Raw genomic sequence first — 16,048 nt, forward strand, 5'->3', positions numbered from 1 at the left:
CTCCTCCTACTACTACTAATAATACAGTAAAAACATTCTTAGTATGTGACGAGGACCAGACAGTACCAAATAGCCCAGATATAAAAAAATATAAATAAAAAGCATGAAATCATAATGATTTATTTCATAATGAAATAAATGAAATCATAATGAGTTATTTTAATTTACACACCAATTGCACAGTTTTTTAATAATGCTTTATTTTTTTTCAACCGAGAAGTCATTTCGAGAGTTCACAATGCAACAAAAATGATTTAAACAGATTCATAAATTATTTATTGAAATAAAAGGAACAGGATACAAACAGGAAGTGACAATAAATATTGAAATGACGTGAAAAAATATTATATTCAGTAAAATTACAGGGGGAAACCAGTAAAACTGATTGGACAAATCTTCAGGAGATTTTACAACCATGAAATAGCATTTGTCCAAGCAGCAAACTACCTTTCTTTGCCAGGAAATGTGATACTTTATTAGTTGATCAATGAGGATTCTTATGTCTCATTACCCCAGAGCTGCTCATCAAAGGCTGAAGGAGATCAGTCATCGGAATTCTTACTTATTACATGCAGCAGCTTTTTTGACCTCAGTGATGAGTTACCAGGTTACTGGGCTAATTATGTACATGCGGCGGTGCAGCTTCATAGTCTCTCATCTTCCCCATGTGAACATCCCGCCATATTCACACATACACAAACCTGAAATAGTCCAAGGGCCACAGACATCCTACAAAATTTCCTGCCCTGCTCAGTAGCCAGGTCCAAAGCAGGCTCTTCACAGCAGACAGATCAAATATAATCACTCAAGACACATACTCTCACTTCTTGTGCTCTACATCTGGTCACGCAATTTTGCCAGTCTTTGTGAGAGCTCATCCTGTAAAGATAGGTCAAGAGATAAGAGATGTAACAATGAACAGGTTCACTCAATATAAAATGTACAATAATAGGTAGAACATGGAACATATCTTGATGTCACTGTCCTTATTCTTCTTATTATTAACATCAATTAACATAATACTTACTATTGTTGTTTTTATGCTGGTTATTACTACTGCTATTACCGTGGTGGTGTCACATTTATAAAACACTGATTTCAGCACACTGACTGAAAGTACAGTGTGTTGACACATAGTGCCCACTGGGGGCACTATGCCCTACCTGTTCTGTGGAAGCCACACTGGTGGTCACGGAGCCTGTCTGACCCTGAGGCAACTCCATGTTTAGATCCAAGCTGCACACACACGCACACGCACACACACACACACACACACACACAGAGAGAGAGAGAGAGAGAGAGACATAAACAACATATGTATTATCACAATTTCAATGCAGGAGGAGAGTGAGGAAGAGGTGGTGCCACTAATTCAGTCTTGTCAACACTGATCTTGGCTGACATGACTGTGCCCCCACCCCCAACACCGTCTGTAGAGAGTAGTGGGTCACGTTCGTGGTCTATTCTTAGTAGCACCCACAGGGCAAAGACTCATTCATCTCTGCACATACACACAACCAACCAATCCAGGATTGCTATTAAACAAAAGCTGTCTGCATATCACTGTCCACACAAACCCTTTCACAGAGCCTTTTAATAATGATTTCTAAATTGCAGAGCATGATGTTATGCAACAGAATGGCAGGCTTCCGAGTGGAAGGCTGCAGCGTAACACTGGGTCACAGCTCCTAACCAAAGGACACGTGGCCATGTACTTGGGCTGATATGAATAGCTATTACAGGATTGGTTCCTGGGTAGATTTGGTATTGCCACTGACACAGCTGGCATGGCAGGACTGAGCAATGGCTCCTGTGGCAGAATGGCTGAAAAACTTAGTGCACCTGAAAGCGTTGTCTTTGTGTGTTTGGTTTGACCACAATCGTCAGTTCACTATGAAAATGCTGGTATTGGATTCTGGGGTTGCAGAAGCAGACCAGTTTCTTCTCAGCTGATGGTGACAATACAATATCTCAACCTGATGAATGATGTCAAATGAACCTTTCTGAGTTAGCACAGCAAATATTCCAGTTATAGTCAATAACGAGGCATTGACAAGGCATTTTACCCCTTTCAGCAAATTGATCCTGTGTTACTCACATATTTAAAACATGCTCCAGAAATAAATAATTGTCGAAAACACTGAAAGCTCAAAACATTCATGTATGTTGTCAATGTGCATAAACCTTTGACCAGACCCATCTATTTATTTTTAATCGAGAGTGCAATTTTCCCTTTTGCTGGAAGTGCACATTTAGCTTCAGTCCGCTCCTCTGCACCACTCACTCCTACCCCCCCATCACAAGGCTAATCAAAAGGTCTCTGTCAGGGGATTAAAAACCTGTCTCTTACCCTGCCTCATCTGCCATCTCGTGCATAAGCATGTCCACTTGATTCTGCAAAACCAGAAAGGGGGTATTGGTCACATTGCACCTTGTTGACTGTCAACGTGATATTGCGATGATTAAGGTGAACGCATTGTAATGTGTATTGTGATGTGTGTGTGTGTGCATTCACCTGTGGTGTAGTAAGCGTTGTAGTACTGCTCATGGTGTCCTCCATCTGGGCGGTCTGAACATCCAGTGTCTCAAACTGATGCTCAAACTTATCCATTAGGGCCGAGATCTGACCAATCAGAGCATCATGGACTTAGCAAATGTTGCTGAATTTCCACACCAATTCTTTCTTTTCACTTGAAAAGTATTTAGCAAAACTTTGTGCATGTTTGCGAACAACTTAAGTCATTGTGGCCACCGAGCATTCTTGCCTACCTTTTCCAGGTTCATGCTTTTCAGAGTGGCATCCATTGATTTCACAACTCCGGCCATTGATTTGGTTACCTGGGGAGACATGGCACCTTACTAATAACACATTAGGGTGAAATAAAAAGTTGTGACTTTTTTTTATGTGTGTGCAGAAATACAAAAATTCATTGTTTTTACATAAGAATATTGGTCCCTCTCTGACTCACTCCATCCCAAGGTCTCTTGCTTTCTTTTTTTCTCTCTCCTAGAGACATACTGTATGTTAATTTGGGCTTTATAAGAACTAAATGTTGTTGTTGTTCTTGCACATAACAGGTAGGGGTCGCTGTCTTTTCACTTTAGATTTTCAGCCATCACCTGCACACTGTTATTTGTACCTACAAACTGTTGTGGTTCGCTGTAAGTGGAACATTTGTGAAGGCGTGGATTTGAAATTTTCAACACAAACCAGAGGAACGTCAATAAGCGCAATTCAACTTGCGTATTGAGGTTAAGTAATTGGTCCTACAGAGCAAATTATATAATCGTTACGTAATCTCTTACTCTGCAAATGGATCGCTGTCTTCTAGAGAAAACAGCATGTCACTTGGCCTTGCCACTGGACTGCTCCCCTGATTATTTGCCGCAAAATGCTTTCAATAAAAATAGCTTGGGCATTTTTTTCACATCTTTTCATTCAGGACCACTTACTGGTTAAACATTATCTAAAAAAAGAGATCACTATTATCACTACATTTCTTTCTAAGCTCTAGCACATTTGTCAAAAAAAATAAAACCCACACCACTCATATCACATTAGCCACAGGCTAACCTGAATCCCCGTGTGGCTTACACATATGCAACCAGTGTGACGTGTTGCGTGCCCTCATTTGACCCCACCTTGTTCATGGTGACTGCGGTCTGAACCCTGGAGGCCACGGCGTCCACTCGTGCGCTCATCCTCAGGAAGTTGATGGACTGATTCTTCTGTCTGATTGCATTCTCGGCGTGGATTCGTGCCACCTCCATGTTGCCCTTCTGAATGGCCTAATAGAGGGTTGGTCAACAGGAGATGTGGCTCTGCACAATGTCTGTCACAGCTGCCTGTTTTGCTTTGAGATTTAGTGGCCACGTGACCCGCCTTACCTTCTTCACTTTGGCTTTCTCCACCTTCTCTTCTTTGTCACATTTTTTGGAGTTTCGCTGCAGCTCTTTGGCAGCAAACTTGAGATTGAAGAGATGCTCTGTGCTTTAAGTTAAAGTGACTTATTATTTCTCTTACAGAATTTTTATTCTATGATTTTAAGGTAGCAACCAGCATGCATTCACCAGTTTTGATAAGCATATGCCATGGCATGTGCAACATTTATTTCAGCCCAGAGTTGTATTCATTTCTGACTAGGAATTTGTGCTGGGGATTGTAATGGCCTCTGATCCTGAGTCATTCAAGATTGCTTTCAAGCTGTCGGAGCGCAGCTTCTGCTTCTAAAATCGCCCATGATGCTAAACACCCTGAGGCATGACTAGCACATCTCGTCATCTCTGGAATGATCTTGACTGACGACATGACCAGTCTTGCCAAAACTACACTAAGTTCTTTATTTTTTACAATTTACTTATCAGAAACACTTGTTTGTTGCATTAAAAAAGAAACCAAACTTGGGCCAACAGTCCAGTCTGAACTATGTCCACGTTGTTAACGATGGAATACCTGCACATACGTACAGGGGAGCTTTATCCGCAGCAATTAGCCTCGAAATTTCCTAAATGACCATAAACTTTTGAAGCGCAGCGCAAACTGTTCAGGTTGGTGGTACTTGGTGGTGTTCTGTCTGTAGGCGGGGATAGTTCCTCACTCTAGAACCAGAGAAAACAAACGGAACACAAACTTAAAGTGTCGCTATATGTTATATTTAAGATGAAGACTGAACACACGTTACAACGACGGCTATGCTAGCGCCACCGCCAGCTTTGCTCCGTGTCGCTCACAGTTAACTTTGAAGGATACTTTCCATGGCCGACATATTGGAAGTTTCTTCGTGCCGCAGCGGAAGGACGTACAAAAACAAACCGACAATAATTATCTTATATTAATTTATGAAACGCGCCCCGTTGACGAACCTTCGAGCGCAGTTCCGGTTTTGGTTTTAATTGTTTTTTTTTTTTTTTTTTTTCTTTCTCTCTCCTCCTGACAAAACTGACAACCTCTTCCGGTTACATGTGGCGACGCAGGTGACGTCACGGTGACGCATTTGAAGGCGTGCTCTCTATCACGTCACGGACGCTCGGGCACTCGTTTGATCTCGCGGACATTTTATTTATTTATTTATTTATTTTTATAGACTTTTCTCCCCGTCTGGTACAAGCCTGGTGACGTCACGTTTTTTTTTTTTTTTGAAACCCGTAAATTGACCTTTCATCTGGCTCGCGCGCTCGTCCGCAGTTATGTTTAGAACCGCAGACCCGTTATATCACATACATATTTTTCCAGGAACCCACTCGTGTTAATCTATGAAATGTTCATCCACATTATTTCATTAGCGCGTGTCCCCTCCCTGAACCCACGCCGAGCCATAAATAGACTAATTCATCTTTAATCCGCGCGGCCCGCACGACGCAGTGGACGTGCGTGGGTGGGTGGGTTCGGGTCGACGTGGAGCGCCCCGAGACGCGGAGCACGACGAGCCCGTCTGGACCCTCACTGCGGAGAGCCAGCGCTGACGTGGGCAGCGTGGGGGGAGGCGGCCTGATTGATGATTGGGTTCGCGTCTCTACATCACGGGAGCGGAGCGGGATGAGTCACTCGCCGCCCCGATACGATATTCGGCGCGTTCGCAGCACTGCGGCGGCCGCGCGTCCCGCTTCCATTCCACGATCAGCTTTCACGAAGGTCCGCGTCCCCATGTGCAACACACACATTTGTTCACGTGTAGACAAATGCACATGCAGCACAAGTTATTCTGTGAAATATTTTTTAACAAGTCGCCGTGAACGTTTGTTTAGCCTTTAGTTGCGTCGAGACCGTTTTAAATCCTCGGCGTGCGTGGACGCCTCGCGTCCCGGCGACGCGTGTCTACACGCTCTTGACACCTGTTAACTGTTGTGGCTGCGCCGGGCCACCTTAAAAAAAAAAAGCGTGACGCCAGGTTGCCATGGAAACTGCTTTACGCTACAGGGTGGTGGGGAGGGTTGGGGGTGGAGGGGGGCGTGTGAGAGAAAACAGGAGTTTCGCTTTCAGCACCACGCACAGCCTGGACAGCGACCGCGCGACGACCAGACCCGGAGCTCGTCCGCTCGGAGACCGACGCGCAGCTCCCCACGCCCCGCCACGCACGTCTCGGTGAGTGCGCACGGCGTCGCCGGAGCTCCGTTTTTACGCACGGGGCTTCGGAGGCCTCCAGCTGTTTGGGGCGCTGGCGAACAACTTTAAGTTTTTTTTTTGTGTTTTTTTTTTTTGTCTCCCATTAAAATTTCTCACATGCTCGCGCGCGTATAAAAGTTTATACCATTATTAGTTGTGGCTGCTCACGGACGTTTTCGGGAACCCTTTGGCGACGCATCTTCCTAGACAAAATAAAAAAAAAATATATATATACATATTGGGTAAATTTTGCGCGCAAGAATTCCTTTGCAGAACGTGAAGTGGCGGCGGAACCTTTACTCAGAGGTGACGCGCGTCCCGTGCGTCAAAAGCGAGCACCGCCGAGGTTCCATCCGAGCTCGGCACTTGCGATTAATCAACTCAACCACCGTCGATTTGAACCACGTCGACAGCGATCGAGTTCGGCCGGGATGCGAAGTTTCGACGTCACGTGCCACCCCCCCTTCCCCCCATTTGTTTACTTCGGGGGGTGGGATTTTTTTTATTATTATAAATCCTATAATGTCGCCGCTGGCAGCTGCGTTACGGCGGAACGTTGCCTCTGCGCCAGTGTAGTTCAGGATCAGGCGGAGAAGCGCATCTGGGTGCAGGTTCTTTTCTCTCTCTCTCTCTCTCTCTCTCTCCCCAGCTATGACTCACACTGGCTTGTTTGCGGGTGAGTGAGGGACGAGAGAGGGGGGCGGGGGAGGCGAAAACAAAATTCTGCACCATCACCGCAAATAAACGACTGCTTACGAAGTGGCTTTGGTCCGTTACGCAACGTGTATTTGCTTATTTGTTCGTGTTAAGCATGGAAAGTTATAAGGGGCTCTTATCGCGCCATATGTTTCTACAGACTTATCAAGTCGCTCGTGACGTCACGACTCTTTTTTTTTTTTATTGCTCGGTCTTTTACCTGCTTCAAAAGCATGTGTCTGGAAAGCAGCTCCGTTCACGCAGATAAGAAAACACTCAACTCGGACTTTATTATTTAATCGCGGAGCAATTTATTGCGTCATTAAACGGAACATCTGGAAAGAACCCGTCGCGGCAAGACGTAAACACAAATCCAAACACTAGCAATTAATAAATGATGATTTGAATTTAACAATAACAGCTGTAATAATGATAGCAAATATAAATGTTGTTCTATTTTGACCAAATGTGTTGTCTTCCCTGTAGGTCTACTCAAATTGTGCCATTGTTTTATTTTACTGGCGCAATACAATTGATTTTTACCGGTTTTAAAACTAGCCATTATATTGAAGGCTTGAAAAAAAGATAAAGGACAATAGGAGCTGAAAATTGTTTAGATTCCTGCCCTGAGAGCACCATCAGTTGTCACCATACTGGTGACTTTCCATCTTGCATGGCTGCGATGTGCCATTCCTGCTTATAAACTTGTCATATGTGGTTCTGATTTCAGAATTTGCATATTTATTAACATCATTTTGTTCTAGCTTGTGCCATCTCCGACATTAAGACTGTGTAATGCGTACATTGACAGGTGAATTTTTCCCAACACGTGAGCAACATGAAAAATCTGGACACCTGATGCATCCGTTGCAGAAATTACTGTTCATTGCAGTCCCTGCAGCATGGAAGATGACATCATTGTCATGGTTACTGCCCACTATGCAGGGGACATAATTTGTTTTGAAGTCATGTATATGGAATAAGGTGACTGCGAAGTGCGCAGAAAACAGCGGCGGGTCAAAAGCATGATGATGTGTGGCGTGTGTGGCTCTTTTCTACAGTTTCTCCCCACTTTCTTCCCCTTCCATTCAAAGCTGTACGTCTGTCTGCTTAATTAATGGTGATGTCATAATTAATGCATTTCTTTGGCAATGACTCATTCAGCTTAACCCTATTCTCTCCAGCGGAAAGGCAATCGATACTTGCAGTCTGTAATAGACCGCCTGATTTAATGTCCCTCCCTGAAATTGTAAATATGATTCACATTCACATCATTTGTAAGGCTCTTATAGATTAGCGCTTCTCTCCATGCTGAGTTCAAATAGTTTTTGTTTGACCGTTCATTTTCAAGACAGCAATGGAAACTTAGTGTGATATCTTCAAAGTAAACAAAAAAAGAGCATATATATATGATAGATAGATAGATAGATAGATAGATAGAGATAGATCTCTATTTTTCTTAATGTGAAATTCCCTCCTTGATAGCCTGGATGGAGAATCAGCATCATTTGCATTTTACAAATGCTGTAAACAAAACTGTGAAAACTGGGCAGCATAAATTCCCGGAGCATATGTCCATTATTTATATTTGGATTAAAATATGGTTTCAGCCATCTGTACACGGCAACAAAGCTGAATGAGCCGACTGTATTGGAATACGGCGGCTCTACTGTTTAATAGCCACTGACTGGCACCGATTTTATTCGCTGAGCGGAAATGGAAGGACGTTGACTTTAAAGGCAAGAAACGGGCTGTGTTCAATATCTTAAGAACTGGAATCTGCCTGTATGTAAAAGTCTGTCGTTTGTGTGCACAATCTTTAGAGCTTAATAACAAGAGGTCATAATTACGTGCCAGGGGAGGACCGTTTGTGGCTGTAATGTGCATTATCCACCCAGGAGGTAGTTTCTAGTTCTCAGTCTGTTCTCACACTCTTTCTGTTTTTTGTTTTTTTTTATCTTCCTTTGATCGCAGAGATAACATGACAGAGACTAAGCGTGACCAACGCCGGTTTCACAACCTGACCCAGGAGCAGGTCGAGACGCTGGACCAGGTCTTGACCGAGGTTATTCCTATCCACGGCCGTGGCAACTTCCCCACCTTGGAGGTCAAGCCTAAAGATATCATCCATGTGGTACGTGCCAAGCTGATTGCCAAGGAGATCAGGGTTAGAGACGTGAGGTTGAATGGCTCCACAGCCAGCCATGTACTTGTAAAAGAGAATGGCACCAGCTACAAGGACCTAGACATCATTTTTGGTGTTGAACTGCCCAAACAGGAGGACTTCCAAATCATCAAGGAGGTAGTACTCGGGTGCCTTCTAGACTTCCTGCCTCATGGCGTCAACAAAGACAAGATCACTCCGCTCACCATGAAGGAGGCATATGTGCAGAAAATGGTGAAGGTCTTCACTGAGCACGACCGTTGGAGCCTTATCTCGCTCTCCAACAACAGCGGCAAAAACGTGGAGCTCAAGTTTGTCCACTCCCTGCGCCGCCAGTTCGAGTTCAGCGTGGACTCCTTCCAGATCATTCTGGACAGCATGCTGGAGTCCTACCTGGAGGCGGAGCGGAGGCAGGTGGCACAAAACATCGCAAGGCAGGTGCCGTCTCAGGTTGATGCAGCTCAGCAAACTCCCATGGAGAGCGTGCCTTCTGCTGGCACCGACACTGATGGGCAGACAAAACCACGAACAGAAATGGACAAGACAGAGCAAGACAAGCAAACAAATCTAGCTGAGCGTGAGTGCAACTGTGAGAATGAGATCACACAGGAGAATGGCACTGGGTGTTCAGAGACAGTGACAGAATCTGCACACATGGAGGACGTCCAAGAACTTAGTGAACCACATAAGACATGTCATGAGGTGCTGCCTGAAATGAATAACAGTGAACATGTCTTCACAGAGAAACTGCAGGAAGCCACCGAGACACGAGCAGACCACGAAATGCAAAGTAGGACAGGGGAAATCACAGCAGAAACAGATTCAGGTAAGAAAAGCCTAGATGTTTCAGAAGAGAAGGTGGAGGAAGACACAACACAAATAAACTGGGAGGTCCCCATGCAAACCGAGCAGCTCTCAGACCCGGAGGAGCTCACAAGGAGTGATAATCCTGCTGAACCGATGCAAGTATCAGAGAAAGGAGCTGATGAACCAGATGCGACCAGAGAGTCGTTCATGTTTCAGCCGCTACCCAGTTCGTTTGTCACAGAAACGGCGCAAGACCTCGAGGATCCGGTGCCACCCCCCGCAAAGAAAAACACCAGAAGCTCTCAAATGGTCGTCCTGAAGCATTCCTCGCCGAAACCACCCCGGAAAATGTCAAAAAAGGTGACCGGTGTCACGCAAACCAACGAGAAGGCTTCCACAAACCTTTCATGTAAGCTATTGCATCCACCCAGAATAGACCCAAGTGAGTCCATGCCTATGCAAATCGAATTGCCAGGTAATCCTGTGAAGTCCCCTGAGCCACCAGCCAGTGCCTCGCAAGACAAACAGCCTCAGATCAACACATTGGACATATCTGCCCCTGCCTTCACCGCAGCTCCCCAAGGGGGCAATTCCGAAGCAGAAAAAACACTTGCACCCAGCCAGTCTCCTGAATTACCAGCATTAAACCCTCAGATGCTTTTACACGGCTCTGAGCAACGGACAGACGAGCACAGGGACCAGAACACACCGACGCAGCCATTCTCTCTTAAAGTGCCGCCCGTTCAGACACCGAAGCCTGTCATTCAGGTCAACTCGCAGCCTTTGATCCTGGTTGACGACCCCCTATTGCTCAGCCCAGGCGTTCGTTTCCTGACAGAAGCAGCAGAGTCCGCTGAAAAAGCTCCCGACCCACACACAGGCCCGCACACAGGCGTTAAACCCGATGGTGTAGATAACGCTCCCGATACTCGGCCTGAACTATCTGAACCTCATGCATCAGCGCCTGAGTCGTCCACCGAATCTCCGCTGCCAGACACGTCCTTTCATGCCTCAGATACGTCTTCCACCCACCTGCATAGCGGCCTAGAACCCCCACAGACTATAACAGAATCTCCGGACCCGCCTAATGTGCCAAATGAACCTGCTAGTATCCCGGCCAATTTCCAGAGCACGGCAGAAGCTCCACAGACATCAGGTGCATCCGCCTCTGAGCCACTGACACTCTCACCGCCAGCCAGGCAGATGCCTTCCATTACAGTGGTTGCAGAGAGCATGTACGGGGACTTTGAGCAGGCCATGGACCATCTCCGCTACCGGCTGATTGCGACGCGCAATCCGGAGGAGATCCGCGGTGGCGGCCTCCTCAAGTACAGCAACCTGCTGGTGCGAGACTTCAAGCCAGCCAGTGAGACTGAGATAAAGACGTTGGAGCGCTACATGTGCTCGCGCTTTTTCATCGACTTCCCGGACGTCAACGAGCAGCAGCGCAAGATCGAGTCCTACCTGCGCAACCACTTCATCGGTGAGGAGAAGAGCAAGTACGACTACCTGATGACCCTGCGGCGAGTCGTGAACGAGAGCACCGTCTGCCTCATGGGACACGAGCGCCGGCAGACGCTCAACATGATCACCATCCTGGCCCTCAAGGTGCTGGGCGAGCAAAACATCATACCCAACACCAACAACGTCACCTGCTACTACCAGCCTGCCCCCTACATGACCGACCACAATTTCAGCAACTACTACATTGCCAGCGGACAGTCCCCACTTGTGTACCACCCCTATCCTTTACACATACACATGCAGACTGGACTGGTCTAGTATATGGGCATGGACTCTCTGGGCCAAAGCCAGCTTTAACTAGAACTTAGTTGTACTGCATCACCTTTACTAAAAACACCTTAAGAAAATGTGAGATGGTTCCAGCACTTGTTAATGTTAAAAAAAATGTATTTGGGGCTACGGGTGGCTTTGGCTGCTCAGATGCTATGAAAGCTAGCAAAAGAAACCCCATGCCTAGATTAATAGCCTAGCGTTGCCTGGGTCAGCACAGTTTGGCACCCAGGGGAATTAGACTCACAGAGAACACAGATTATGGGGAACGGGTCACTCTGAATCAGAGGCAATTTAAGTGATAGAGGACAGAAGGAGCTAGGGATGCATGGCGATTTGGTAAACGAACTGAAATTAAGTGGGCTTCCTGCTGTCAGGACGCAGCGTAGGAGCACTCGGGAATCCAAGGCTGAGAAAATGAGAAAAAAATGAAAAGTTAACTGCAAAAAAAAAAAAAAAAAAAAGAAGATAAAAAGAAAGTGAAGATTGAACTTCTTAAGTAGAATGCTATTTATGAGACATCCCACAGTTTAGGTTTCCAGCGTAGGCTTGGACTTTAGCAAACAAATACGTAGGATGTTGTTGTCACTGTAGGTGTCAGGAAAATTCTGATTGCATGAAAATAAACACACTTTAGGGTATCTTAATTTATTGGGTCTATTAAAATCCATTAGCACTGGCCATATTCAACTGTACAATAATTTGAAACGAATCACCGACAATGATATATTTATTCATATATATTTCAAAGCATCCTGTTTTTCAACTGAATGGTAATAATAATGCGAGGGATGACTCATTCCTTTCCTCCACGTTCCGTATTTTTGGGCACACAATTGATATCGGAGGTAGTCCGCCGTTAGATTTAAATGGAGTAAAATGTCAGTATTTCTTCCATGTGAATCTTTTTATTGCAAAAGCCAATGTTTTGTTCATTTTGTCCAGAATGTGAAACCTATGTGGGATTAATGTGAAAGTGGAGAATGTGTGTTTATTTTAGTTTTTTATTTTGTCTTCTTGACTTGAGTCATAGTCTTGAGGAATTGCAGAAGTACATATTGATTGTGTATCTTTGTTTAAAAAAAGGGGAAAAAAACAAGATTTTCACAAAGTGTGTAGGTGTCTTTTGTGTATCTGTGATGCACAGAGTAAAGTTTATATATATATCAAGTGTTATAAGCTGCCAGTCAGAGTTAATTTAAATGTATGATGCATGTTTAGCCTCAAAGGACACCCGGTGTCAAGTATTCTCCTCTGTATAATGTTGGCCTGAAGGAACGTAGTGATACATCGCTGTCAGAGCTTTCCAGGTGCAAATACTTTTTATATATCTATATCCTGTTTAAAAAAAATATAATAACAATAATAACAAATAAAAGTATTCTATTTTTTCAAGACATCATTTTGAAAGAGATTGTGCCAAAATTGTGTGGACACACACACACACACACACACACACACACAAGACCCTTTTAAAGGAACCTCTACACGAACACCTTGCTATTTATAATACATTCATATCTGTTAAATGGGATAAATGTTAACTGGAGAAACAAATAGATCTTTACAGGGAAGTATTTGACTTTACTGTTGAAACTGGTTGTAAGTTGTGGATTTCCTTTTTCTTGTGAAGTCCTGGCTATGAATTTGTGGTGTACTACCTACCTTTACTGGTCACTGATGACTTCTAGTCTCTTCCTCTGTCACACCTTTTGATGTACTTGTCTACTTTTTTAATCTGATTGGCCTTACTGGCGAAAGTATTAAGTAACACTGTGGCAAGTTTATGTGTAGATATCATAAATCCTAAAAAGTCCTAAAAAGCAACGTCTGCAACCAAAGACGGGATTTGTAGGGAAACTCAAGTGCCTAAACGAAGGACATCAGACTGTCTTAGACAAAATGGGAATGCAAATGAAGCTGTGGCTGGATTTGTTCTTCAGGTGTTAATTCTCTTGTTAGCCCTTCCCTAGTGCTGCTCGTGTTAATGTCAGATGTGGTCATTTATGATGGCTTGTAACATGTATGTTTAATTAAATTAATTCTAACATCACTCTGTGTGCTACTGAGAGTTTTTTTCCCCCTTCACTGCATACTCTGTTCTAAAACTATGCCAAGCGGTTCAAAACAAGTTGAATGCAAATTACCATTCATCACGCAACACTGTTGGTTATGTTTACAACATTAATATTTAATGGGGAACAAATTGGTTGTGAATGGCATTACACCAGAAACATGCCCCAATCCTCACAGATTTGCCTCAACTTTTCAAAAAGATCAAGGTCACTTGATGTATCCGGGAAGGCTCTAATTATATTCATAAATAACATGGAAGACATGGCAACAGTATAATAAATAAATAAAATATACGACATTGTGCTAAAATATGGGGTACATGTAAACTCTGAGGGGCAAGGCTGTAAGGGGGGTCTCTAAAGATAGGATGGGTGGGAGAGAACGTTTTGCCAGGAGAGGGAGCTCTCAGCTGAATACATGCAGCCAATGAGAGAAAGTCAGGCACTGACCCTTGATCATTAGATGATGTGATAGCTTAGAATTATAATGCAATTTTTCATTTGGCTGAGAGAGTTTAAAAAAAGTTTCTTTTTCATTTGCAATAAAACATTTCATTGGATTCAATCTCCTGTATGGCGAGTGCAAACAAATTGTCTGTAGGGTGCCGGTTTTGGCAGGCAGGATTTAATGCAGTTGAAGAGAAGTGTGTGGCATTAACAAGCCCAATGATCCGTCAGAATTGCCATTGCATTTGCTGTGTGCTGCAGCAGGCAAACGGCAAGCTGAGAAAGAGATCAGTGGCGGCACAACGGTACCCAGATAAAATGTCCTGATCATTTCAGATGGGGGGGGGGGGGACCGTAACTGAGCTAATCACATCACATCATGCCACATCTATCTAATAATGGAAGGTCTCTCTGCTGGTGTGACTGTAAACTACTTTCCAGCAGCTCGGTACCAGCCCCAAACCTGGGAAGCCGGCTCACCGCTCCCTCTGAGAGGATCACTTCAACCTCCCATCATTCCGAACTGAACAATGCCGGGTCGCAGTCCCATCTACAGAAAATTATACCACTTCAAGACACAGAAATTACTGGCCACAAAAAAAATTGTGCGAAAAAGAGTATCTCAGATAGCATGCTCTTCAAAGCTTTCCTCAACCCATCCTGAATATATTTTGAGGAACAAAAATGTTTTAAAAAGGAAAAAATGTTTTAAAACCTAAAATAGATTTGTGTATGTATATACTGTATATACAATGGATATAAAAAGTGTATGGATATAAAATGGATTATAATGGATATAAAAAATGCATTAACACCCCTGTTAATGCATTTTTTTTTTTACAGTAAATCATTTAAAAAGCCTTTAATATGACCTATAACAAATGCAATTTAATTGAAAAACAAACAATTTCTTAAGGACAAAAACCAAAAAACTACAATAATCTGGTTGCATAAATATGTATTATATTATGTGTATAAATCAATGCTCAGTTTATTTAATTATTACAAATAGTTGTCTACATTTTTCTAGTGTCTTATGTAACAATATGCTGAATTATAGGTTGTGGACAACAATAAACACGACTCCACAGTGTAATGCAAGGGATGATTATATGATTTCATGAATATGTTGACAGGCTGGTGTGATCAAACCAGTTCACGGCTTCACATTCCATGTTTGGACGCAACAAACTGAGTCACAGCTCTGCAGCAGAAAGCTGGGAACACCACTCCACGCTGCCTCCAATTATTCTGTAGCTGAATAAGTACAGTCACCGAAGTCCAGTGTAGGTGAAAAGTAGTTGGCGTGTGTGTGTTTCTGTGTGTGCATTGAGAGGCTTTGATTCTATTACATCTGTCTTGGAAGCAACATGATAATGTCAGCATGACCACCCCCACAGACACACACTTCACCACGCAGTGACTAATCTCTCTCTTGCTTCCCCTCTCTCTCTGTCTCTCTCTCTCTCTCTCTCACACACACACAATTCACACATTGTCGGATTGACTTTGGGCTTCAGAATGTGCGTTACTTGATCTACCAGTCCTAAAAGTGACAGCAACACCATCAATAAATGTTCCAGTGGGTTCATCCTGTTTTCATTTGCAGCTAATCAGGTGCATTAGATGCATCGTTACTTCTACATCAAAATCAATTGTTAGAATCGATATTAATTTGGCAGAAATACCTTTACCCTTAATACCTATAATTTTGGTTTGGGTCTTTCCTTTTTTTGTTGTTGTCGTTGTTACTTTGTCTCTTTCTTTTGTCCCTCTCACCCCTCTCTGTCTCGGTCTCACACACACACACACACACACACACACACACTCTGCTTTCCTCTTGCTGCCTATTTGTCAGCTTGCTAAATGGCCTGAATGAGTACAAAGTGACTGTTTGAGCGATAATGTGATCTTGCAGTTATTGAAATCAATAATCATCAAAGCCTGCGCAGCCCAGCGGGA

At 43.8% G+C, this 16,048-nt stretch overlaps 2 protein-coding genes across 4 annotated transcripts; one reads left to right on the forward strand and one right to left on the reverse strand.

Annotated features, from left to right (window-relative positions):
- Window positions 1–250: 250 nt before the first annotated feature.
- LOC114768079 (charged multivesicular body protein 1b-1) lies at window positions 251–4,911 on the reverse strand. Of its 3 annotated transcripts, XM_028960167.1 has the most exons (8): window positions 4,751–4,911; window positions 3,889–3,986; window positions 3,643–3,789; window positions 2,770–2,838; window positions 2,516–2,623; window positions 2,351–2,394; window positions 1,164–1,236; window positions 251–879 (listed from the first exon to the last, which is right to left on the reverse strand). In XM_028960167.1, exons 1-8 carry the CDS (start codon window positions 4,764–4,766, stop codon window positions 835–837), a joined length of 600 nt encoding a protein of 199 aa, XP_028816000.1. In that variant the 5' UTR covers window positions 4,767–4,911; the 3' UTR covers window positions 251–834. The 3 variants fall into 3 exon arrangements, with proteins under 3 accessions (XP_028816000.1, XP_028815999.1, XP_028816001.1); XM_028960166.1 differs by lacking the exon at window positions 251–879 and having other exon boundaries at window positions 887–1,236; XM_028960168.1 differs by lacking the exons at window positions 251–879; window positions 4,751–4,911 and adding an exon at window positions 4,468–4,507 and having other exon boundaries at window positions 887–1,236; window positions 3,889–3,991.
- A 1,087-nt stretch (window positions 4,912–5,998) lies between these two features.
- tent5d (terminal nucleotidyltransferase 5D) lies at window positions 5,999–13,617 on the forward strand. Its single transcript, XM_028960165.1, has 2 exons — window positions 5,999–6,082; window positions 8,774–13,617. The coding sequence occupies exon 2, from the start codon at window positions 8,781–8,783 to the stop codon at window positions 11,550–11,552; it is 2,772 nt and encodes a 923-aa protein (XP_028815998.1). The 5' UTR covers window positions 5,999–6,082; window positions 8,774–8,780; the 3' UTR covers window positions 11,553–13,617.
- The last annotated feature ends 2,431 nt before the right edge of the window (window positions 13,618–16,048 follow it).

Source organism: Denticeps clupeoides, chromosome 18 (assembly GCF_900700375.1).
Source record: "Denticeps clupeoides chromosome 18, fDenClu1.1, whole genome shotgun sequence".
In the NCBI taxonomy this organism is placed as follows: domain Eukaryota; kingdom Metazoa; phylum Chordata; class Actinopteri; order Clupeiformes; family Denticipitidae; genus Denticeps; species Denticeps clupeoides.

What these genes read in the sequence shown, in the direction of transcription:
- LOC114768079 (XM_028960166.1), bottom strand. An exon ending in AGAAAGCCAAAGTGAAGAAG is followed by an intron (nt 3,790 to 3,888) that starts GTAAGGCGGGTC and finishes ACCCTCTATTAG; the next exon opens with GCCATTCAGAAGGGCAACAT. An exon ending in CCGCAGTCACCATGAACAAG is followed by an intron (nt 2,839 to 3,642) that starts GTGGGGTCAAAT and finishes ATGTCTCCCCAG; the next exon opens with GTAACCAAATCAATGGCCGG.
- tent5d (XM_028960165.1), top strand. Translation starts at nt 8,781, where the DNA reads ATGACAGAGACTAAGCGTGACCAACGCCGGTTTCACAACCTGACCCAG.